The sequence below is a fragment of the Eremothecium cymbalariae genome, chromosome 1 (assembly GCF_000235365.1).
Source record: "Eremothecium cymbalariae DBVPG#7215 chromosome 1, complete sequence".
In the NCBI taxonomy this organism is placed as follows: Eukaryota; Fungi; Ascomycota; class Saccharomycetes; order Saccharomycetales; family Saccharomycetaceae; genus Eremothecium; species Eremothecium cymbalariae.
In genome coordinates this window covers 462,748-487,016 of record NC_016449.1, presented here as the reverse complement: position 1 = coordinate 487,016, position 24,269 = coordinate 462,748, and the positions used below count along the sequence as shown (strand labels likewise).

General features: G+C 40.4%; 13 protein-coding genes and 1 further gene across 13 annotated transcripts; 9 read left to right on the top strand and 5 right to left on the bottom strand.

Moving 5' to 3' along the window:
• Nucleotides 1–1,255: 1,255 nt before the first annotated feature.
• On the top strand, nucleotides 1,256–1,765 carry Ecym_1236 (MARVEL domain-containing protein; the record flags this gene model as incomplete). The annotated part of the gene is made up of 1 exon (XM_003644251.1): nucleotides 1,256–1,765. The coding sequence occupies one exon, from the start codon at nucleotides 1,256–1,258 to the stop codon at nucleotides 1,763–1,765; it is 510 nt and encodes a 169-aa protein (XP_003644299.1).
• Nucleotides 1,766–2,772: 1,007 nt separating this feature from the next.
• Nucleotides 2,773–3,624, bottom strand: PHB1 (prohibitin subunit PHB1; the record flags this gene model as incomplete). The annotated part of the gene is made up of 1 exon (XM_003644250.1): nucleotides 2,773–3,624. One exon carries the CDS (start codon nucleotides 3,622–3,624, stop codon nucleotides 2,773–2,775), a length of 852 nt encoding a protein of 283 aa, XP_003644298.1.
• A 568-nt stretch (nucleotides 3,625–4,192) lies between these two features.
• PEX4 (E2 ubiquitin-protein ligase peroxin 4) lies at nucleotides 4,193–4,678 on the top strand (the record flags this gene model as incomplete). Its single annotated transcript, XM_003644249.1, has 1 exon — nucleotides 4,193–4,678. One exon carries the CDS (start codon nucleotides 4,193–4,195, stop codon nucleotides 4,676–4,678), a length of 486 nt encoding a protein of 161 aa, XP_003644297.1.
• Nucleotides 4,679–5,205: 527 nt separating this feature from the next.
• SUE1 (Sue1p) lies at nucleotides 5,206–5,469 on the bottom strand (the record flags this gene model as incomplete). The annotated part of the gene is made up of 1 exon (XM_003644248.1): nucleotides 5,206–5,469. The coding sequence occupies one exon, from the start codon at nucleotides 5,467–5,469 to the stop codon at nucleotides 5,206–5,208; it is 264 nt and encodes an 87-aa protein (XP_003644296.1).
• Nucleotides 5,470–5,879: 410 nt separating this feature from the next.
• CAF130 (CCR4-NOT core subunit CAF130) lies at nucleotides 5,880–9,494 on the top strand (the record flags this gene model as incomplete). The annotated part of the gene is made up of 1 exon (XM_003644247.1): nucleotides 5,880–9,494. One exon carries the CDS (start codon nucleotides 5,880–5,882, stop codon nucleotides 9,492–9,494), a length of 3,615 nt encoding a protein of 1,204 aa, XP_003644295.1.
• A 147-nt stretch (nucleotides 9,495–9,641) lies between these two features.
• Nucleotides 9,642–10,631, bottom strand: URN1 (Urn1p; the record flags this gene model as incomplete). Its single annotated transcript, XM_003644246.1, has 1 exon — nucleotides 9,642–10,631. One exon carries the CDS (start codon nucleotides 10,629–10,631, stop codon nucleotides 9,642–9,644), a length of 990 nt encoding a protein of 329 aa, XP_003644294.1.
• Nucleotides 10,632–10,863: 232 nt separating this feature from the next.
• On the top strand, nucleotides 10,864–11,619 carry PRE9 (proteasome core particle subunit alpha 3; the record flags this gene model as incomplete). Its single annotated transcript, XM_003644245.1, has 1 exon — nucleotides 10,864–11,619. One exon carries the CDS (start codon nucleotides 10,864–10,866, stop codon nucleotides 11,617–11,619), a length of 756 nt encoding a protein of 251 aa, XP_003644293.1.
• Nucleotides 11,620–11,988: 369 nt separating this feature from the next.
• Nucleotides 11,989–12,497, top strand: Ecym_1229 (the record flags this gene model as incomplete).
• Nucleotides 12,498–12,737: 240 nt separating this feature from the next.
• On the top strand, nucleotides 12,738–13,499 carry Ecym_1228 (uncharacterized protein; the record flags this gene model as incomplete). The annotated part of the gene is made up of 1 exon (XM_003644244.1): nucleotides 12,738–13,499. The coding sequence occupies one exon, from the start codon at nucleotides 12,738–12,740 to the stop codon at nucleotides 13,497–13,499; it is 762 nt and encodes a 253-aa protein (XP_003644292.1).
• A 140-nt stretch (nucleotides 13,500–13,639) lies between these two features.
• Nucleotides 13,640–15,349, bottom strand: NCA2 (Nca2p; the record flags this gene model as incomplete). The annotated part of the gene is made up of 1 exon (XM_003644243.1): nucleotides 13,640–15,349. One exon carries the CDS (start codon nucleotides 15,347–15,349, stop codon nucleotides 13,640–13,642), a length of 1,710 nt encoding a protein of 569 aa, XP_003644291.1.
• A 684-nt stretch (nucleotides 15,350–16,033) lies between these two features.
• On the top strand, nucleotides 16,034–18,433 carry CBF2 (Cbf2p; the record flags this gene model as incomplete). Its single annotated transcript, XM_003644242.1, has 1 exon — nucleotides 16,034–18,433. One exon carries the CDS (start codon nucleotides 16,034–16,036, stop codon nucleotides 18,431–18,433), a length of 2,400 nt encoding a protein of 799 aa, XP_003644290.1.
• A 277-nt stretch (nucleotides 18,434–18,710) lies between these two features.
• Ecym_1225 (uncharacterized protein) lies at nucleotides 18,711–20,060 on the top strand (the record flags this gene model as incomplete). The annotated part of the gene is made up of 1 exon (XM_003644241.1): nucleotides 18,711–20,060. The coding sequence occupies one exon, from the start codon at nucleotides 18,711–18,713 to the stop codon at nucleotides 20,058–20,060; it is 1,350 nt and encodes a 449-aa protein (XP_003644289.1).
• A 621-nt stretch (nucleotides 20,061–20,681) lies between these two features.
• On the top strand, nucleotides 20,682–21,590 carry Ecym_1224 (uncharacterized protein; the record flags this gene model as incomplete). Its single annotated transcript, XM_003644240.1, has 1 exon — nucleotides 20,682–21,590. The coding sequence occupies one exon, from the start codon at nucleotides 20,682–20,684 to the stop codon at nucleotides 21,588–21,590; it is 909 nt and encodes a 302-aa protein (XP_003644288.1).
• A 679-nt stretch (nucleotides 21,591–22,269) lies between these two features.
• Nucleotides 22,270–22,815, bottom strand: Ecym_1223 (SRP1/TIP1 family protein; the record flags this gene model as incomplete). The annotated part of the gene is made up of 1 exon (XM_003644239.1): nucleotides 22,270–22,815. The coding sequence occupies one exon, from the start codon at nucleotides 22,813–22,815 to the stop codon at nucleotides 22,270–22,272; it is 546 nt and encodes a 181-aa protein (XP_003644287.1).
• Nucleotides 22,816–24,269: the final 1,454 nt, after the last annotated feature.

Genomic DNA, 24,269 nt, shown 5'->3' with positions numbered 1-24,269 from the left:
GTCGTCTATTTAAAATACTGTTGATTTCTAAAAACTAACTCTCTTTTTTTCGTTAGTTCAAAATACCTTTTACTATTAGTCTTCTGGTCGTCCGTCCACTACAAGCTCGCTTTTAATCATCAGATAAAAAAGCTAAATAAGTAGTAAACCCACTTATTACACACACTACATTTTGTTAAAAAACATAAAGAAATTATTACCTTTCGAATAACTTCCTCCCAATTCTAATATTCCTGTGGGACTAATTTCTTCGACCCTAAATATTGTTCTGTAAATGCTTCTATGCTGTTCATAAAATGAACCATTTCTTTAGGCTCAAAAACCCTATTTCGGTTGAAAACCCCTTTGCTATATGTAGTTCATGTTCGTTCCTGAAAGGGGCGACTTTTCCGGCATCGCGGGTGCATATTAGTGTTCCAATTTGGCTGTGGGCAGGGGTCTAGTTGGGGATTCATGCACGTGATTCCGGTGCTAGACGCACCGAATGTTTATATTATCCTATTTTGGGAATTTAGGGAGCGACGACGCGCGTTTTCGCGCAGTGCGGTGGTTTCTGTGTCGTGATACACTGGAAGAAAAAGGATACCAAAGCAAAATGAGTTCTCGTTATTTCATGAATTAAGACAGAAATGCGTAATGGATGGAGTTGCTGGAGTTGCTATAAGCGTTAGTGCAAAATGACAGCATGGTGAGACCAACTGGAAACTAAATGTGTACAGGGTGAGAAGAAAGCAACGAGTCAGGAAAAGGAGGGGTGTGAAGATTGTGCTCTATACAGAATGGTGCAGGGATGATGGGAGGCAGTAGGTAACAGTAGAGCAGCGGGGCTGCTCTCTCGTTCACATATTTCTGCTGATTAACGTGGGGAGGAGGTTCGTACAAGGGCCAAGGCAATTTTTGTTTTAGCTTCTCGAGCTGGTGAAAACAATACGACTAAAAGCGGGTATATAAATATACAGTCGACGGGGTAATTCTGTAGAGGCGTAGTTGGGCACAGGGGCAGTGAAGAGGAAAAGTCGTCGTACGTATATAACAGAAGTGATATTACATATACGGTTTTTTTGTTTGCTGGAGACATATTTTTCTGTTTACATTGTCAGTCTTGGATTCATTTCTGAAGGTTTAGGACGTTACTACACGCACTGGATTTGATTGTGATATAAATTAGACGATCGGCAGATTTCGACATACGGTAACAGACACATATAATAAAACATAGAAAAGAAGATATTATTCATCCTGTAATATCATCATAATGCTTTCTATTCTAGATAATTCGTTGCGTGCAGCCAATTTTTTGTTTCTGATCATCGTTTTGGCGTTAACCGGTTCATTAATCAATGGGCAAAATCGTTCACACTCTAGAGTAAACTTTGGGTTGTTCACGGCTATTTTTGCGCTGTTGTTTGATTCGCTTTACTCGGTATTGGCTAACTTCATCTCTGCGCTTGCCTGGCCCATTTTGCTCATCACTACTGATGTGCTAAACTTGATCTTCACTTTTGCTGCTGCAACTGCTCTGGGCGCTGCGATTGGGCCACATTCATGTTCCAACTCAGGCTTTCTTAGGGGAAATGATATTTCTGAAGGTAGGGAGGGTAGATGCAGGAAAGTTCAAGCTTCTTCTGTGTTCTTATTCTTTTCTTTCTTCATCTTTTTGGCCAAAGCTGTGCTTTCTGGTCTAAATATTGTTTCAACTGGAGCATTTAGCTCTGGGTCCGGTAGAAAGACTGGAGGTGGCGTGCCAACTATTTCCCAAGTCTAGGTTTAAAAAAGAGGAAAATGTGTCGAGGCACGTTATCTCAAGGTCTGTTGAGGGCAGGTGTGCTTGGTTTAGGGGTGGAGGGACACTTGAATTTCGGTTTGGTACTGTTCTATCATTTCCACTAATTGCGCCTATGAAGGGCTTTTAATATTCATCACAAATTGGGCGTCGACCACCAGCTACATTGAGGACTGCTTCCTGGATCTAAAGGGATGTCGTTGCTGCATTTGTCCTCTAAGTTTTTAATTTTATTTTAATCAATTCTTTTGCCCACATGACAACATCATGGTTTTATCAGAAATTTCTCTAATACATTTTTCCAGTTATAATATTTTAATGCTAATCTTACCACTTTTCTACTTAGTGCTACTGTTGATATTTACTAGTACGACTACTAATAGCACTGCTACAGCTGCTACTTTGGTGCAATTGGTTTTGTTTGGTAGGTGGGTTTTCTAGTGGTAAGTTGATTCTACAAAAAATGATGACATTTTTTTCAAGACGTTAGTTATAGTTAAAGCAGCGTCTCATCGCCATCATTAAAATGGTTAGAAAAAGAACACTTAAAGAATGGGAAAAAGTACCAGCAGTAAGTTCATGAGGTAGTTGTTGAGTGATATGGCGTTCTCCCAATTATTTACATTATTATGTTAATTTCTTCTTACGCTTCGTCCTCTTCTCTTTTGTTTACATACGACACTTTTGTTTTTATTTGGACTTAATATTGTATCATCCATATAAATATGAATAGTACAGTATTAATCAATTACAATGTAATAAAGTGACTTCTGTTTAACTGTTTTCAGAGGATTTTTGCTTCGACACCCTAAATATATGTAAACATATGTTGATACGTTTGCGGTTTATATCCTCCCGTGGAGACTCTTTGCACCTTATAAACGGAGAAGAGTGTGACATAGAACGTTAATATGGATGACGTAATCTTACATACTACTATTTCGTAATCCAATCAGACCAGACTCCGTTAAACGGCTTTTAGAGCAAGACTACCTCCCTAAATTCAACAATAACGAGCTAGGTGTACCACAGGCGTCATGCGAACCACCTTTAGATGATGAAGGTAAGTATGTGATGTTCGAGGAACCAGCCAAGGTCTGGGCAATCTTTTTAGAAGCTTCTAATCTTCTGATCATTAAAAGACCATCACCCGCTTTATTCAACGCTTTGGAAATGTATTCAGCTGCCTCCGCATCACCTTCAGCTCTGATAACAGCGGCTGCTCTCTCCTGTTCAGCTAGTTGAACTAGGTACTTGGCCCTCTCGGATTCCTGTTGTGCAATCTGCTTCTTTTCGACTGACTTGGTAAACTCGTGGCCAAACACCATGTGAGTAATCGCCACATCTTCCAATTTTATGTGGAATGCATGCGCACGTTTGGCCAGTTCTTGTCTGATTTTCTGCGACACAAGCTCCCTTTGAGTTATTAACTCGGCTGCATCAAACTGTGCAACAATAGCCTTGAGTACCTCGTTACCAATCGAGGGAAGCACTCTTTCATCGTAATCAAGCCCTAATTCTTGGTAAATTTTAGGTAACGCAATCACATCCGGCCTGTGTAACACACGCAACGTTAAAGTAACTATCTGCAGGTCCTTGGTACCTGTGTTCGTTGCAATATTCTTGGGTTTCGTACGCACATCATAAATAACAGCTTTCTGCAACCATGGGATCAGAAAGTGAGTACCTTCACCAACAACCTTCTGTTGTACACCAGATAGACGGTCAAATATAACAGCCCTTGTGCCACCTCTAACATCATAAATACACGACTGCGCCGCGAAAATGGCAACGCCAATTGGAACTGCAATATTAGCTATATTTTCTAAAAACCTCGACATGTCTTCTATGAAATCCTCGTCGTTCTCTTTCCACTTGTTTAACAAATATATCCAATCCGTGTATGTATGTGAAGCAGGTGGCAAAATAAGTTTCAGCAATTTTTCACTTTATTTAAAAATCGTCCAATAGCGAAAAGTAAAGCTACATGCATAACAAGTTCACCTCATTGGAGAGAGCTGCTAGTTAGTCTTCCAATGCGCATTGGAACATGTAAGAGTGTAACCCGTGCTTTCTCCCTACAGAGACGTCAATTGTTTAGCGTGGGTGGTCGTGGGGCCTGCGGGTTCTTCATTATACGGTAAAATTGTCACGTGATTGAGTCTTTAAACCACTGCTGAGTCAGGTACACAAGCAATGGGTCTGATGTAAGCTGCATGGCATAGTAGCTAGTAGATATTTGAGTTGCATGTAGTTATTCTATTCATTAGGTTACCACGTGTGTATCTATGTCGTGATATAGGGCCAATGAGCTTTATTGAAGTTAGTTCCAAATAAGCCTATGTAGCAAACTCACAACCACTCGCTGGAATACAAACCTGGATAAAGGTTTATTTGATATACACGAACATGGTTCATAGAGCAAATAATAGGGCTTCAAGGATGCTGGCCGAGTATAAACAGATTCGGGAGCAGCTGCAGTCGCATGAGTCAATCTTAATGTTATGCCCGGCAGGGGATGGAGGTAGTTTGTCTAAGTGGGAAGCGCAGTTCTGTGGCCCTGAAAACACTCCATACGCTGATTTCACGTTTACTTTGAGTATTGAGATTCCAGAGATGTATCCAAACGAACCGCCTAACTGCAGATTCCCACCGAATCACATATGCCATCCAAATATCAAATGGTCTACTGGTGAGGTTTGCCTAGACCTACTCAAGCATGAGACATGGTCCCCCATGTATAATCTTCTGCAAGTCGTGGAGGCGATACGTACGCTACTAGCGGAACCAGGAGTTGATTCTCCGCTAGATGTGGACTTGGCAAAACTATATTCAGTCGATAAACAAGCATATCAAGGTCTGGTGACTTACAGGTTATGTAGCAGGACCCTCTGACCACTCATGTGAGTCTGTCTAAAAGTATATTCGGTTTTGGACTCCTTTTACCTCCCTGTTTTATAGTTTGCATATACATAACTATGCGTCAAAATGCACATTAAAGTTATTGCTTCATTGTATTTATATGTACTAATTATTTAATTAACCAAGTTATAGCAAGACAAGCCACCAAGACTCCGACGGAACCATGTTTCTGTCACATATGAGAAATTTTGTGACATTAGAACAATGCTATAAGCCACCCTATATTCAACGTATGTCTGCAATATCATTTAACAAGATTATAATATGCAACCTGAACATGCCTGCATACACATGCATCTTTTAATCCATTCTGTTTGACATGACATCCATCGCCTCCCGTTTCATCCTTTCTCTCGCAGGCCTTTTTTGTTTTAGAACTATCTTATAATATTGCATAAGATACGTAGCAACCTAATACCTATCCAATATATGCACTGCAGAGTCACAAATAGACCATACCCAGTACCCTACCGTATCTTCAGTCATTTTCGTCATAATCTTCATCCGTGGCCCCGCACAGAGCTTGCTCCGCTGCATCCATTGCCCGCATTACCCTTATCCTTGTCTCGTCCCAGTCCTTTACCTATGCTACTTTCTAGTATGTTTTTACTGCTCCGAAATAACGGATTCTGCTTCACTGGATATACCATAGGCCTGTAGCCACTAAAGAAGATGTCTGTACGTAGTTCCTCCAACGAAAGGTATTGTGTCGTGGGCACCCTGGGAAGATGCCTTAGTATCTCTAAAGGTTTTCCCTTAACCATATCTGTTATTCCAAAGCCCAAATATCAAACTATCCTAACTGTTATAGCGACCTTATCATGTTATTATGCTTCTGTTTGCAGCGTTGTTGCACTGACACCTTTATATACCCTTCCTCGTACAGCTTCTGGGTGCGAGATGACTTTCGTTTACAATGATTGAAACGTTATTGTGTCACGTGTTTATCACGTGATGTCTATTGAGCTCACAGCGCCTCGAGAGATTGAAGACCGAAGGCATATATTATATATATAAGATTAGTATTCAAAGCATTGCAAAATTTTAAAATATTCACACATATTGAGGCGGTTTAACATAAACGTTGTTAGGAAAGGGGTGTTGCATACTGTAATATAGAAGTACCTCTGTCTCCTTTGATCTAGGTTTGAGTTTTTACAATATATCGTAGGCAATGGTGAGGAAGAACAAGACGAAAGTGGACGCTCCGGTGGTGAAAGGGCCTTTGACGTCAATATTCCGGACGTACAAGCCTGACATACGGTCTTTGGTGGAGTTTCGATTGAATGTGGGGGATGAACATTTTGATGCGTTGATAACCGAGAAGGTGGTAGTTACGCTCTTTATGACGCGAAGTGGGAATAGCATGTTGCATATGTTGTATGATTTGTGTTGTGGGCGGATCAAATTGACTGAATATAAGCAGTCTTTAAAGGTACGATCGAACCACAGTTATTGGAAGTCATGTTACAAGGATTGGGGGAGTCGGCGGGATATATTGTCAGAGTTTTTGGACTTTTGCCTACGTAATGAGAATTGTGCACTGGATTACATCGAGTATGCTTCAGCGACGAGAAAGCTACCGTTACAGTTTTTGCTACCGGAGCCTTTGAGGCCGTATCTTATTGATGATGAGTATAATTTGCTGTTAGATTATATGATACAAAGCAGGCCGATGTGGGAAATGCTGCTGACACAGGGGATTCCGAAGTTTTTGCCGGAACTCGTTGACGAGTATAATAGGAGCTATGAGTTTAATGGATATTATGTATGGTATGGAAATGTAACTTGCTCCCAGGTCCAAGTCCAGTCGTCTACAAAGGAATTGTATACTAAGTTTTTCTATACGTTATTTGACAAATTAACTGTCACCAAGGAGTTATTGCCGAAGCTTAATGTAGCCCTATGGAGCCACTCATGGCCTGCGTCATATACAAAGCAAACTCTTTTGGATTTATCTAATGATGATGATGACCATTACGACCAAGATGTGGATTCAGAAAATGATCATTGGCCGCAGCAGAAACTATCTTCTAGGGAACAGGTATTTACCTTTGACTTGAATCGGGATGGCACCCTCGAATTTCCAAACGTTTTTCTGCATGCCAAAAAGAGACATGAAATACTTTATAGAGTTTTGGGTCTTCCAGATGCGGAAGGGCCATTATTAAAAGCTCAATTTATGACTTTAGCGGCATTGGTAGATCCTATCACACAACCACCACCAACAGAGGATCACATCATTTCTATTGATTTAATATTCCAAATGTTTCTCGGTTCCACTTCCAATCTTATTGAAAATATGCTTATTTCTAGGGGTAGGGATTGGAGGTTTCACGTATGTTATAATATGCAGAAGATTGTGTTAGCCACCATGAAGCGTCTAAATTGCCACGATGGGGATGTTTTGAACACTGTAAACAACAGTGATGAGTCTGTACACTGGAATGTTAATCTAGATAAATGGACACCGAGGGGTTTGAATACACAAGATTTAGAATTACTTTACATGGTAGACATGTTATCGATATATGCTATGTATCGCTTGTATTCGTATCTTCCAGTCCAAATGAATCCGTTTCTGCCGCTAGCGCTTCATCTATGGAAGAATCTAACAAATGTATTGTTACGGGGTCTTGAAATCGACAGGTTTGAAGAAGATCGTGAGACGTTTAATACTCCGATAATAGTACGTGCAGCTATAAGAGGTACTGCAGCCCTAAGAAGCGTTGTGGCGACCATGATAAATGACCATTTCTCCTCTAAAGAACATGACTTCAAACACGAACCAATAAATCTGTTTATGTCTCCTCACGGTAGGAAACTATGCCACGGTGCACTCTATGCAGATGTGAGATCCCACGCTGCCGCAATGCTATCATTGGGGATTGACTTAAATGATGTAACTGATTTACTAAGTGATTTACAGCCCGGTGACAGGTTTGATGATGATGTCAAATACATGTTTGATTATGAATATGATGATTATAATGCCATAGATCCAGAGCAGCTGTATGATGAAAATGAGGAGGATCTTGAGAGGTTAGAAGAAATCCAGCAACGTGAGAGAATTAAAGATATGAGGGGCTATTATAAGAGATGTCACTGCGTTTTTGATGATGATGAACTGCTATCTGATGAAGAAGAGGGTGAAACTGCTTCAAGCAATATAGATCGCCCTAAATATTCTCATAATTCGCTGAATTTACCATCTTCAATGCTTAGTACGACCTTTAATGGCCCTAATTCTCAAAAGTTTGCTATTCGTTCCAGAGATGGTGTTGATTTTGATTTCAATGGTAAGGACTGGAGAGATATACCAAGAGGACTAAATTTTTATTATACAGAGCATTATGTTTTCGTTAACAAATTACATGCAGATGTTGTCTATTATTTGATGAAAGAAGCTACTACGAAGAAAATGGAACCCAATCATGCTTCATTTATTCTTAGAAGCATTGCTACTTGTATTAAGTTAGAACAGGAAAAATCTATGGTTTATGACGTTATGAATGGCCGGACTGATAAAGGATCTAGCTCTAACTCAAATTCTGATAGGGTAAACGAATTAACAAGTGATTTTATATACGAGAAGTGGTGCGAGGAATCCTTGTTCACAAAAATGATGTACTACAATAATGACTTAGTTTGGAGAATGATGGATGAAATGCTGATGTGCAGTGGATATCGCAGAGTTCTTATATGGTTTATTACTCACCTTGAAATCTCACATTCACTGATTCATTATATCTTTGAACTAGTAATGGGCATGAGGGGAAATGTCGATTATGATGAGGAAGCTGAGGATGATATCAAGAATCGTAATTTAGATATTTTAGACTCTTTGTCTTTAGGCTCATCATCTGTGACCATCAAGATCCCATTTTCGAGACAAGGGCCTATTATATTGTCCATCATCGAAATTAATATGCTCCTACTAGAGTTTTTCATTAATGCTACAATATACTTTTCTGATAACATGAAAAATTTGAATAGCGATGAAGAACTTCCTCTATCACAATCTGAAAATGAAGGAAGTGATGATCTCGAATATGGTCTATGTGAAGATGGGGATAAAGATACTCTAGGTGTTTCGCCACATGTTATTGGTTTAATGAAATTGGTGTGTTTTATGGTAGACATGTTAATGGAGAAAAAGAAATTTGACTTTACTGATTCTGAGTACATATTTGAGTTACAGACACTTCTGATGAATTGGATAGGTATTATTCCTGAGGCTCGTAACCTGTTTTTCAAACTAAAATCTTCAATATTAGAAGCTTCATCTCAAAACGATTCAAGTAAATCTGACAAACAAGGTACCGAAAATATACGCAAAAAATCTTCTCAATCTCTAGTTACAGAAGGTGAAGGAATTGAACAAAAGATCGTTAACATCGATCGAGAGGATCACTTAGAAAATTGTTTGAGTGATGCAGATTTCCCGCCCACACCCATTGATATCAATAATCTAAAGCTGGAGAATGTTGGCTCTCCAGAAATAGATAATAACAACAATTTATCGAAATATAACAAAATGCTTATAGAATTACTCCCTCTACATGTGGACAATGAAAATACTGCAGTTACCGCATTGAGAAGTTTCATTACTAAACATTCCTTAACCAATAAGACAGCGGTTTTCGGTAGAAGGGTCATCTACCAAGATCATGCGATCATGGGATTATATATGGCAGATAAGGAGATGCGGCAGCGTGAATTTTTGGCAGAATTTGGTATTGATTATAACTCAGTTGTAAACAATGAGGATGAAGAGCTTTCCACGTAAATATACTCAGAACTGGATCAAACACAAAACCTTAATTGCTTAAGGCTTAAATAATAGGTATAGTTAATGGACTTTAGAAAAAACCGCCTATCTATATTTACAAATTTAACTCCCACAAGTATATATACGCACAAATGATGTATATATTCACGAACCACTACGTACCTGACTTGTTGATCGCACCATATGTCTCAGGAATTCCTTAATCAGTATTGTCTTATCCCTAACACCCACTACATAATATTTTATATCTTCTTGTAGCTGACGTAGACTATCATGCATCCCAATATATTTTTCCATGGTTATTAGTTGGGACTCGATTTCGTATGCATCATTGGGTAAGTTTTCCTGGTCTAAAATTTGTTGTAATTGATCTTCGTTGTTGATCTCATGCTTTACTTTTGTGTCTAGTAAATTTTTGAAGATTTCCACTCTCTCTTTTGAAGACTTCTTTTTATAATAAAATAGCAAACTGGATACAAATTGCCGTTGTTCTTGTTTTGGGTGGGTCTCGTCGATATTAAAATTCTTGAATAATAATTTGTTCTCTGTTTTAACATCACTGAACACAGTCTGTGGCTTAATTGTCGATTTTGACACAATATGGGACAGATAGTGGAACTTTACAGGCTCCAAACTCTCGTCCTCATCGTCGTCATCGTCCTCTTCTTCTTCTTCTTCTCCAGTTAAACTTGCAGAACTGTCCCCACCTGCCTTTGCCAGCTTCATAGTACACCAATCTTCAAAAAGCTCTCTCCTCGTCTCGTCATCCAACAAAGTATAAAATTCTGGGTCACTCTGAACCTTGCGCGATTGCAAGCTCCACGAACTGTAAGGATTCAGCTCATACCTATCAAACAAGGCAATGAATCGTGCATGCTCACTATCGTACCCTACCCTCACATCCAACGGCTTGCTAATATCAACACCATGCTGCTGCTCCTGCTGCTGCTGCTGCTGCTCCTCCTCCTCCTCCTCCTCCTCCTCCGAAGACGATGAGTACCCTTTCACCAAACCAACGGCACCCATCACCGTCTCTTCCTCAAACGTTTCCGGTCTTTCCCATGTCTTCTCCCCGCTGACCGTTTCATAGTAGTAGAACTCGCCCTCGCCAGTCTTGGCCCTCTTCCACACCATATACAAACTAAATACCGTCCAGAAAACCTCACAACCACCGTCTAAATGGCCCTTTACCTGCTGAGCTGACCATTAGATGTGCATCAAACATCTTTTTCTACGGTGCTTCTAGATTGATAGCGAGAAAGGGCTTATAGGGTGGCAAAAATCATCATTCCTTTTACCTTTCCATTATCGACATGGTTCAAAGCTTAAGCAAAAGCATCTTGAAGTTACAATTGAGCATTAAGTAATGGGTTCCAGAAGATACGACTCTAGAACGACGATCTTTTCCCCTGAGGGGAGATTATATCAGGTTGAATATGCTTTGGAATCTATATCTCACGCTGGTACAGCAATTGGTATCATGGCGAAGGATGGAATAGTGCTGGCAGCCGAGAGAAAGGTGACTAGCAAACTATTAGAACAGGATACATCGAGTGAGAAATTGTATAGGCTAAATGATAATATTACAGTTGCTGTGGCAGGGTTAACAGCAGATGCAGAGATTCTGATAAACACAGCTAGATTGCATGCACAGAATTATTTGAAGATGTATAATGAGGAGATTCCAGTTGAGATTCTTGTTAGACGGCTTTCAGATATCAAGCAGGGTTACACGCAGCATGGTGGATTGAGGCCATTTGGGGTTTCGTTTATTTATGCGGGGTATGATGACCGTTATGGGTACCAGTTGTATACGTCAAATCCTTCTGGCAATTATTCGGGTTGGAAGGCGATCAGTGTAGGCGCCAACACACAGGCTGCACAGACATTATTGCAGATGGATTACAAGGATGAAATTACGTTTGAAAATGCAATTGAGCTAGCATTGAAGACACTATCGAAGACTACGGATAATAGCTCGTTAACAGATGACAGACTAGAATTCGCCACTATCAAGCAGGATTCGAATGGGAAGTTAGTGCAGAAAATATACAAGCCCTCTGAAATTAAGGAATTGTTGCAGAAAAGTGGTATAATGAAGCAAGAAGAGAACGCGGATTGATTCCACAGGTGCCATTAGTTTCTGTCTTGTTTCTATATGTGTGAACGTCCATGTATACTTAGAAAAATAATAATCGTATATTTAAACTAAAAACAGACCCCTACCTTGGGCAAACCAATTATCACACAACGGATTGCTCTTATGTCTAAGAGGATTCGTCTTGGGATGAAGGAGGAGGTTCGAAGAGTATCATAAATGCCGTTGATGATGACTTTGTATAATATAAGCTTTGAGGTTTAAAGATCATCCTTCAAATAGTAAAACAGTACACTTGCAAGACATTCAACGGTTGTAGAAGAAGGTTTCGGAGGCGTAATAGGGGGACCATTTTGTTCTCTCTTTTTTAGCGAGCTCTTCATTGTTATTTAGATGTCAAGAGCACTTGAATCGTCCGATTCACCTGTGGGTTATGTAACTCCAAAATTCCCATCTCTCTATTGGCCCGTTGGGACTAACGGGGCTTCTACTCCACATCTATATGAAATCAAGGACATTTGGAAGTTCAATGTCTACTGGACAATGCTGTTATTTGCTGTATGCTACGGTGCAACTGGTTTGTTGGCTAGCTTCTCGCACAGGAAACGCGGAGGTGGTTTTTGGATCTTGGGTATCTTTATAGTGCTTGGGGCAATTCACGCTGTAGTTGCTGGCACTATTGTAGGTGTTATGTATGTTATCGTTACTATTGTTATTACTCATCTATTAAGTTTCCAACGTAATAGAGAGCTGGACAGTTTTACTAACCGTTTCCTAGAGGTGGCACTATCTACAAGTCGAGTGTTTCACCCATGTCAACCTGGATCCCTCTATGCTGCGCAATTTCACAAATGTTGTACACATTTTGCACTGCATACTCGACTTTCGGTATCTTCATCTAACTAGTCGCGCTGCACACCTAGTAGTAGAGCTGTTCAAGTGTTGTTTGTGGACCAAACGATGTTTGAGATGGCTGTGCATCCAGATCACGTGATTGGGGATGACGATAGGTGTTAGAAGATATTTCTTGATATTATAGGCTTTTTAATTCTGGTAAAGTATATTAATAATATAAAAAATCCAGTTATACTTGTATTAATCACCACTTTCCGATCTGGTCCCCCGTTCCAGTAATCTTAGCAATGTCATCCAGTCTTATAAATCGTTCGTTGGCAAATATTAAAACAGAACTTGAGTTCTTAGTGGAATCAAATGTTATTAGCCAAAGCCAGTCGCAGCAAATTTTATCTATGCTTTCTAACCCTAGGGAAGGTACAATGAAAGCAGCATCACAACAAGTTTTGAAAGAGTATGTGGAAGCATTATATGCTTTTGTTCCCCAGCAGCCTGGAGATTTAGAGTTTAAAGTTGGGGATAAGATAGAGGTCTTGGAAAAGCCTTCTGCTGATTGGTATAAGGGGCAGCACAATGGTAGAGTGGGTATGTTTCCATCTAACTATGTTAAGTCATTAAGAACTCTGCCCAATGGTGGTAGGTTCGATGAACCGCCTCCTCAATATAGTCTGATGGTTCAGGATACAGCACATTCTTCTAGTTCCAATCACTCACAACTACCACCTGCTCCACCAGCCCCCATTGGTGGTGGGTACTATCAACAACCGTCTCTACCTCCTGCTGCTTCGAGTTATTATCAACAGCAGCAGATTCCAATGCCTCTGGGTTCATCAAGCTACCAGCAGAATCCTGCTCCACCTGTTCAGTATCAACAGCCAGTAGCCCAGCCAGTAGTACAGCAAGCTGCACCACAGGCAGTAGAGCAAGCTCAGGGACAGAGCTCAGGTGGCTCTGATATATTCAAGAAGTTTGGAAGCAAGTTAGGTAATGCTGCTGTATTTGGTGCTGGTGCAACCATGGGCTCTGAGCTTGTCCACCACATATTTTAAATCGTATCTAGCCATTTTTTTGTATACTTAATTTTAAGATGTGTTGGGTATCTTCTCATTTCTATAAAGATGAACTATAAAGCTATTTACAAGTTCGAGGTCAGTCGTTGTCAAATCGAATACAAGATGATGTGTATGTTTTAAAAGTATTTACCGTATACATGATAAATTCTGTTGATCACATTAAGCTTCGCTTGTGCATCCAACGTTGTGTTGCTAACGAGGTCATCAATATCACGGAACCACTCGAGCATTCTGTTATTTGGTACTAATTTCTGACCTAATTGGCGAAGATTGGCCATCTCCAAAGTTAATAAGCCTGTGTTCCAGTAATCGACTTCTTTGGGAGATGTAACGCTGTAGTTTAACAAACGTTCTACGTTGTTCATAGAGACGCCAATTTCGGAGCGACACTGAGAGGTTCCCATCCATATAGTGCCATATCTAAACAGTTTAGAAATGGAAGTCCAAACTGTGTATAGAATAATTAACGCCGGTGATATAGAGACAATTCCAAACACAAGTTGTTGAGATTGTAGTATTTGATCAATGCCGTGGACGGCAATAGAGCCATCGACCTTACCCTTCTGAATTTGGATCAATAGAGCACGAATTAGATCGCCTGTCAAAATGTTCTTAACAGGTTTTTTTAATTGTGCTTCGTAAATTTCCATAAATTGGGTTAGATTCCCGAATTCAACTTGTTTCAAGAGCACGTCTGTGTCAATGGTGTTACCATCTTCATGTTCCTTTACAAAATCAATTATCATTCGTTGTAATGAAGAAACCTCTGTGTTTAATGTTCCTTGGGACATTAGTGCCACAGAGGAATTGGGATCATGACGAACCGTGGACCAAATATTGCGGATCGGTTCAATGACCCAGTTGGTAATCAGATCCTTGGTGAACTGAACCAAATTACGTTCCAAAAAGCTGATAATGTTATAGCGTGATTGCCAAACGTAAAGCACGGTAGATGGGCCTCCCATAAATGCCAGCAGTATTACAGGCCAATGGCGTGCAATCCAACTGGGCTTTGGAGAACTGTATGATATATCCCATTTACTGATTTTACGCACAACATCTAAAAGCTTGGCATCTGGAGGAAGTTCAAAAAAATCCCGAAAAACCTGGAACTTGTCTTCATCGTCTTTTGGGAAACGATGGATCAACTGGCCAAATCTGGAAACGTCTTCATTTGTTTGCCTCTCCAAGCTTTCAGCCCTTTGGAGAACATCAGTCTCAACCATAGCAGCTGGAAGTTCCATCCAGGACCAAGGTCTTTTCATAGAGATACCGACAAACTGCAGGCTATGTATTTTCAAAGTATTGCGCAATTTCGTAGGAAGCTCTGTTAAATTATTGTTTTTAGCATATCTGTACAGTTTGGTTGGTAAAACTTGAAGACCATATAGTGCTTTATTATACCAAGGCGATCTAAAAACCTGCTCGTAATAAGATTGGTCTGACAGCAAACGTGGTAACCTATTCAAATTCTTGGCTACTAGTGTATGGTACATCAACATATAGAGGTAATTTTGGATACTCGCAGCAACAAGATCGTCTAAAGGAGCGTTCTTAGTTGAAACCAATTGCTCTGGAAGCGCTTCTAATTTCTCAATAATTCTGTCAAATGACGTTACAAAACCCGAGTTCCCACTATTAACTGCAGCAATACAAGCATCTGTTTCTGTTTTGACCAGTTGTAGAAGATCATTGGCCTTCTTGAGTTCACCATCCTCAATCTTCAGATCTAGAGATCGAACAACGTCAGAACAAGCGTACAACTCCAACTCAAGCTGACGAGTTATTGATTCGAGCTGTGTCACCACATACCGATTAACAATCATCCCCAATGATCTCAATTCTATACTCCAATGAAATATCTAAATCTTTTCTGTGCAGCCCTGTCACAGTTTGGTGGAGTGGGCAGAAAACGCTGTTTTCTCGATGCTAAAAAGAAGTCTGCGATGCCAGCAAAGTATAAAGCGTGAAACAACTTCAGCATGTAGTGCTAATTTAATTGCACCATATAAAATCTGAAAATATTCCACAGAATCTATTCCAGAGAATCTTTATGCTTTTTTAATGGTAGTTAGTGGTGGAATAGAGAAGGACTCGCAGGATTTTTATATGAAACTGAGCTGTCGCCAAGATATGTTGCCCAAGAGATAAGATAAAACCGAAAATGGTTTTCCTAATATTTCAAGAAACATAATCAGATCCCCAGAACCATAGTATATCGTCAAATGCACAATATTCTCCCACTCTGGATGAGTTTTAATGGTTTAAAATATGATTATGATGGTGGATTTAGAGTGTCATGGAGGACGAAGTTTTGAGAGGTCCATTTCATTTCAAAAAATCTCCATTAAACTGCTACCATCTTATTTTACAATCTTTGGTTCCTCAATTAGAAGGACGTTTCGTAAAAGTTTGAAGTAGTTGGGACACTGCTATTAGATTGTAATTGTCATATTTAATTGTGTAAGGTGGGTTAGTTGAGTTGGAATCACGGAAGGGCATAAAAGGAAATGGAATCGCAACTGGATAAGGTGTATGCGCGTTTCTCTTCTAGAGATGTACACAGGTATAAATCTTATGTGAGACGATATCTTGATTGGTGTGAAGAGCATGAGTTGGATGTTGGTAATGGATCGAATGGGGAGGTATGGGCGAGTGCAAAACGGGTTCATTGGTTTTTGCAAGATATTTGGCGTGCTGGGGGCAGTGGGGTCGGAGAATTGAAATCGATTGTAAATTGCCTGCGACTTGTTTCCAAAGAGATGGGGGGTGAAAGTATGGATAAAGAATATTTGGATAACGTTATTCGTTTGTATCAGCAAGAATCAGTCATACAAAATAGAAACGTTGGGCGACTGCAGTTCGAGAAGATTTGTGTCAATTTGTGGAATTCAGAAACGCCTTCATTGAATGACAAGTATTTCAAGACATGTCAGGATAAGCTCAAATGGCTATTGGATTTTCAATTAAATTACTATACGAATGCTGGGCTGGAAGAGCGCAAGACCTGGTTATTTGAAGATTTTCAGGTTGTTGAGGACTCGGTGCTCGTAATTCGGAATAGATGGGCATTGTTACCTCAAGAAAATGTGGTTTTTTGTCCACTTTTCACACTGGCTGTGTATTTTCATTTAAGGTTCTATGGGGTTAAAAAGCACTATCGTGGTGATGGATTTCCGAATTTGTCTAAACAGGAGCTGTGGAAAGAGCTGCCTATTATTAGAGGTAAGTCATTGACGAAATTCCCAAGGGTAGAGACACTTGGAAACTATTATCCTGCTGTATTCCAATACTGTCAGCTGCCTTATAAGAAACGGCTATATTTCCAAACACGATTTGACGAGCCAGTTTTTCCTGTAGTTCAAGACCCAGTGAGTGAGAATAGTAGTAATCCATGCTTTTTGAATAACATTGGTCGAGATTTTATCCTAGGTATGAATAAGTACTCTCTTCAAAGTGAGCTGCCTACTTTGGATGTTCCTGAAGATCCATTGCTTTACGAATTTTTCCCTGATATTGAGAAGTATTCCGAAGTGAGCTCCGCTCAACAGTTTGTACAAGTAATGCTTTTGCTGCGGAAGGTCATATTTAAGTATCTTCCTTTACTGTACAACATCTTTGGAAGCCATGACCTATTCCAAGATCCGCTTTTCCAGAAACCTCAATTAATTGCGTTTCTAAACTCTATGGATTCTGACTCTTTGTCCGCTATGCAGATCCCTACACAGTTGTTGATAGAAGTTCCCTCCAAATCAGTAATCAGTAATGTAGATTCCGCTGCCACACGGTCTCTTTCACCCTCAAATGTTTTGACGTACGTCGTCCCAGATCAACAAAAGCAACCAATAACGGTAGCAGCTGTAGCCCAGGAAGCACATGTCGATGTGGATCTGCGTAAAGATACATTACAATTTGTTAAAGATCAAACACTGTCGAATTTTACCATTCTTCTTCAGTTGCTCGCCAAATTATTTGATAAACTTGAAACTAGACGCTCCAATAAAATTGTGATTCAGTCAGAGCTAGACTCATTGCAGTCCACATTAAAGAGAAAAATTAGTAATTTGAACAGCATTCCTAATGCGCACTCCGAGGAAGCATCAGTTAAACGTATAAGACACAATACCATGGCTGCAGCAGACACCAGATCTACCAATGAAGGTAGTAATAACAATAGTAACAACAACAACAATAATAATAATAACAATAATAACAATAATAACAAAAATTACGGCGATGACGATAGCGATGGTGATAAAGGAGACGACGAAGGTTATGAAGATATGGAAGAACTCCAAGTTTTGGTCCAGCAACTGGTCCAAAGACAAGCAATGCAATCCACCAGTTTCATATTGGATAAAGTGCGCACAGAAATACGTGATATAGTGAAAGACGAAATTCAACGCAACATGAGCAATATTCAACAAAATTTAAACTTACTCACTGCACCAGATACTAAATCCTCCCTTTCCGAATCATCCTCCTCTTCTTCCAGAAAACAAAGCAACTCCAAAGTATTATCAAAGAATAGCGACAAACAGTCTACCGCCAACGACAACAATAAACCCACCGAAAACACGTTCTGGCTTCAACCAAATCTCACATCCATTGAAGAAGTAATTCTCGAATGGTTTACTCCAAACCAGCGATTCCACGACGAATGCATACACTCCATGAACCAAAAACATGGCAAGGTTTGGAGAAAGACTACCGGACAAGAGCCATTATATAAATCTCGTAAGGTCATCGTTGAATTCTACATCTACCTTGTCAATAATCTCCAAATAGATAGGCACGATGCGGTGGACCATTGTGAACGTTTAAGAGGCTCTCAGACCCTATTGGACTTTAGTGAGTGGTTGAAGACTTACAAACAGACCCACGATGGTCAATTTCCAAATATTACTTAGGTCACGTGATCACATTGGATCGAGTGTGCAATTGTTTACCGACTAGCATGTGAATGGAGAGTCAGGGGCCGCTCTGCATATGAAAAGTATTAAATCTACATATATTTAAAGTCTACATATTCAAACGCATGGGTAGAGAGAGCAACATAGAGAGACTTTTTACACTCATAGGTGAACCGTTTGGAATCTTTTATCGGTTCGAATTGATAGAACCAAATCCAACAAGAATTTTGCTGTGTTGCGGACTCTCCAAGCTGGTTGCCCACATCGAAGAGGGATGAAGAGCGTTATAGTTAATTTCATAGTTATCCAGTCATGGTTTTTGGTTGTGTTTTGTTTTACCACGGATAGGCAGATAGAGTATAATGAGGTTTTGGAGCGGGACTACCGTATAAAAGCGGGGAATGGTCCCAAAGCATCAGATAGAAGGAAGTTTAATGGGGTGTGGCCTAAAGATCCTAAAGTTCTAAAACCTACTGAACGGACAATCAAAGATGGGGAGATTCCCCAATATATAGTTGATAGTTGTCCTTTGGTGCATCTATACAGTGAAGAGGTGTATCTGCCGGGGGATGTTGCGGATTATGTACAATACTTTGAATTACGTGATGAACTTGGGAATATAGTTAAGAGGGGGCCGTTGGATATCAAAGCTGATTTTTCCGATATAACTGGTGAAAAGTCGAAAAACCTGTATCTCACCTCATTAGATGACGTTACAACGAATCCGAAATGGCTTTTCGGGGATAAGCCGGACTACGGTACCGGGTACATTGCCAAAGCTGCAGCGAACTTGATTGTTGTCGATAAAGGGAATGGATGGGTGGATGCATTCTGGTTCTATTTCTACCCGTTTAACCTGGGGCCGTTTGTAACGGGTTTTGGACCGTGGGGTAATCATATTGGGGACTGGGAACACTCGGTTGTAAGGTATTGGGATGGTGAGCCGCAATATTTATGGATGAGTGCCCACAGTGACGGAGGAGGATACCTATATAGTGCTGTAGAAAAGAAGGATCACTGGAAGGTTGTTGATGGGAAAATTGAAAAAAGCGTCGTGCGAAGACCTTTGATCTTTAGTGCTCGTGGGACGCATGCCAATTATCCTTCCATAGGACAATATGCTCATGACATCCCCTTCTTTTTCAGTCCCTTGAGTGACTTCACTGATAGAGGTACTTTGTGGGATCCAGCTATGAACTTTTACGCTTACACCTATAATGGGAGCACTGCCACTCCCCACGGCGATACCGAAAAGAGAATCGGAACTGATTGGCTATATTTCCAAGGCCACTGGGGTGATAAAAAATACCCTTGGAACGACAAAAGACAGAGATGGTTCTTTATGCAATGGAAGTTCATTGAAGGCCCAGTTGGCCCGCTGTGCAAAAACTTGGAAAGAGAAACCGTTTGCCAAAAAATTAAACTGACCAACTTCTGGCGTGGCTGTCTCATACGACATATGATAAAAAGAGGACAAGGGTTGGATGCTGAACGAAATGATCTACTTGGTGATAATTGTGGTATAGCCCTATATGCTGTTCGCCCCAAATGGTTGAGATCATTACTCAGACTGATAACTTGGAGGGGTGCCTTCTGCTTCCTTATGGATTATTTCACCGGATGACAGTACCAGCGTTACTTTGTAATGATACAATATATTTCTAATATTTGCTAGTTTGATGCACTCATTAGTTCAAACCGGTCATTGTACAAGTATAAATTCAAAGCACTACTCTGCTTTAGATATTACATAATACTACAGCTCTTTTCTTCTCTTCTAGTTTTAATGTTCTTAATACGACATTACGTCTTCAAAACTTGTTTCCATCTCTCTCGTACGACACACAACAAACCTAAAAGGTTCTTTCTCAATAAACGTGATTGCAGCACGGAAACCCTTCGAGAAGTACGATGACTAAGAACATGTCATAATTCCTAAAGAAGCCTTGGAACATTGACTACCTGCGCCGTTTTTTCTCTGCGATGTGACAAATTTCTCGAAGGTTCGGTATTGTTCTCGCACAATTCCTACGGCGGTTCTCTGAAGAAGGTGACGGAACAACTTTTTGTTACAGCTATCAGCTGGCATGACAGTTCATCATCGTCAGTTGCATTAATATATAAGTATCGAAGTGAGAATTATTAGCTTACAACAATCTGAATTATGGCAGTTATATGGATAAAGGAAAACCTGTTCAATTGATTGGGATACCAGTGTTTTTAAAAAAAATTACAGCAAGACCAAATGTTTGGATTAAGAAACTCTCCATGTTGTGTGTTCGAGCCATTTGCTTTACAAAGACCGGTGTACAAAAGAAGATGCTTGGAAGAACCAAGGCGGAATAGAATGAGTAGGTGTTATAATTCATCTGGGGATTTGAACTACGATGTCAAGGAACAAAAAGACCAATATGTGATTTCCTTATATAAGCCAGTATCTGCAAAGGCAATCGATGAGGCTGTGCGTCAGCGACTGATGGAACGCAGAGAGCGGAGAAAGGTGCATGAGCCACGGTATGATGTGATATCTGACTTCTTTGGGAACCAGTATTATGTTCAAAGGCACGAAGAACAAGAAGGGGAGGACCAGATATTGGAGGAGGTTGTGAGAGATATCGATACTGAAAAGTTCGGGAAACAGCTAGCCAGGCGAGAATTCCAAGATTACCATATAACATTGTCACATGACGGATATGTGTTGCTAATAGAGAGCGCTTGTGACAAGATACGCAGAGAGTTTGAGCTAGAACGTCCATTAGAGGACGTAAGGGTACTCGGGTTTGAAATGGCCGGGGCAAACGTTGCGGTTTTAAAGCTTGGGTTAGAAAAGATGACCGAAGCTGAAAGTCCTAGCTATAATAAACGAGAAGCAGTGGAGCAGATTCCAATAACCGTTCATTGTAGCCAAAGTGTTACTGGAAATCAGACCACTGGGTTTACAAAGTCCGCCAGATCGACTGCAGAGTCGAAGATGGGCAACAGAAATTGGACCGATGGACTATTAAGTAAAAGTAAAGAGTTACCGATTAAGGCAAGGGAGAGTGCAAAAAACGTAGACAAAAACCAACAGAATGCCTCTGATAAGGCTAGGGTATTAGAACAAAAAAAAAAAGGATCTTCTACTGGAAAAGGAGCGTGCCAGAAGACTTGTTGAGCAGTTTGCAAAGAAGTTTGCAATTGAATCTACTGATGAAAGCACTTCCTCTTCTGACAGCGATGGCGGCGATAAAGAAAGGGCAAATTCTAATTCTAGTTTAGGTTGTGACAATAATTCTGCCGTACTGCAGAGCGACGGGGGATCTGGCAGATCATCTAAAAACTCAGTAGTACTAGAAGTTGTTGAGGACGAAGAAGTTCGCAGATGGAAAGACTTGCTTGAGCAAGGAGCCTCCTCACCAGCAGCGCTGTAATCAACCGATTATGAGCAAACGAATACAAGCATATTTCTCAAAAATAGACTGCAACTTAATTTAATATAGTGTATAATAATTAAATTAAATAAAAAAAGCATAAAATTTTTTATTAAATAATATAACAACTAGTGCAAATCAGTAATAGTAGAACCCACGAATAGGCCAAGAAACTAACAGAGGAACAAACGCGACCAGCACCAACCAAAACCGTAAACCAATCTCAAACTGCTTCACTTTTTTATTTTTTAACTACGTTACAATACGACTATACCTCAAACGTATAACATATATAATAAGGTAGCACACGAGAAAAGTCACAACTCACAAATAGTAGTTGAAACCAGGTAGCCTAATCCAGAAGCTTAAAGTATAAGTTCACGAACGACAGTAGCAGAGTCGATCCGAAGAACTGTGGGGAATCTACAACAACAAACCAACGACACCAGCGACGGCCATACCAAAGGAAGCCTTCAAGTTACCAGCACCACCATTGAAGGTCTGGACAGCTGGAGAACTTTTAGCAGCTTCACTGCTGGATGGAGCAGCGGATGGGGATGGAGCCGCAGAGCTGGATGGAGCCGCAGAGCTGGATGGAGCCTCAGAGCTGGATGGAGCAGATGGACCCGCGTCACCACCACCGCCGATCGAGACCAAAGCTGGCGCCAATCTGGACGAGTACCATGGAACGGCAGTCAAAGCGGAGTTAACCTGGTCCATCTTCAAGCTTGTGAACAAACTGGTGTAGGACTCATCAGTGTAAGTCTGCATAGCTCTCCACACTGGAATAAAGTTGTCTGGGATCTTGAAACCACCAGAAGTGTACAAGTTCATGTACTCGGAGAAATTGGCCTTCACATCGCTCAAGAAAACCTTGATCTTGGCAATGTCTTCTGGAGTTAGGTCATCTGCAGTAGCAGTAGAAACGAACAAAGCAGCAGCTGCAAGGAAAGTAGCGGTAAATTTCATTTTTTTAAATATTAAAATCGAATTCGGGGTATAACTGTAGACTATCAAATCTGAGATCTTCACTAATTCACTTATAAAAGGGACTAATGTCGAGGAAGAACAGTTTAGAGTTGCAGAAAAAATAACCTAAGATGACAAAACAAAAGATACAACCGAACAAACTTCAACCTGATCAATTGACCATATTTATATTATTTTAAATCCAATAGCAAAATAATACTTCGTAATTAATTTTCACTTTTATTACCAGGAAATTAAAAAATGAAAATAAAATAAAAAATTTCACTCAAAATCCACAACCAGAACAATCAAGGCCCTATGTCAATAGAACCCAAACGACCCTGGTAAAGAATCTTGCGTAGGCACTGAGTCTAACGATACCTTTTGCAACCCGAAGGCATCTAATCTTAGTAAAAGAGGTACTGTACTGTGTTGCACTGCTATTTACTATCGCACACGCTTTTAACTCACACTTTAACCACGGTACCCACGTACCTTCCTAGCCAACTACTGGATGTGTAAAACAAAAGAATTTGCAAGATCGTGACCTCTCTACCCACTCAGTCTCCTCACAAAATCCCTTCTTGGCAAATATCAAATCCATAAAGTCACCTGTACCCCAACAACCAGCAATTGGAGGCGGCAGCCGTCCGTTGCCAATTGTTTTAAAATCTTGCTATATCGGAGACTGGGTGTGTCACCGCATCTTCATTTCGCTATTTTCTGTTGTTTGAATCCCGAAGGACCAATGTCTAAGAGTCGTTGTTTCACTGTTACGTGCTGTGAGGCTTTCTAATGGGTGGTGGTTTGTGTGGGGTTGAGGTTTACCATGGTTACGTACATCGCACTGCTTGCGTACTTTTGCTATATCGCCGTGCTCACATAAGCTATTCAAGGAGAGGACGAAAACGACACAGCAGCTACTGTTTGTGTGGAATGATGCTGGGGTGAGAGAGGGGTCTGTTTGTTACCTTTTACTCGCGACTAACTCCTCTTGCGCTGCTCTTGGTACCCCGTCGCTGTGAGAATGTGAGCTTCTCGGCACCGACAAGAAGAGGGTCCAGAAGATCGAAGCCTACTTAAAAGCGCCCGCTATCCTAAGAATGTTGACCCCAACGACAAAAGCAGTAGCAGCCCAAAGGTGGACTGACAGACTTAAAAACAACATAATTGTACTCATTCAGGAAGAATGGGTAAAGGATGTAAATAAAAAATAGTTGTAATTATAGCAAGAATAATTGAACAATAGTATTCCTGCATGCACACATGCATAAATGGAAAGTCATTAAAAATTGCATCATCTCCGTTTTTGTGAAGGCTTCAATTCAAAACCGGCAACACCTTATCTCTAAATAGGAATCTGCAAACCCCAATGGGGAGAGCTGGCTGTTCTAGACCTTAATTGTTATGCAAGAAAATAGGTGTTAAATGTTTTGATATCCTATAGAAGATGC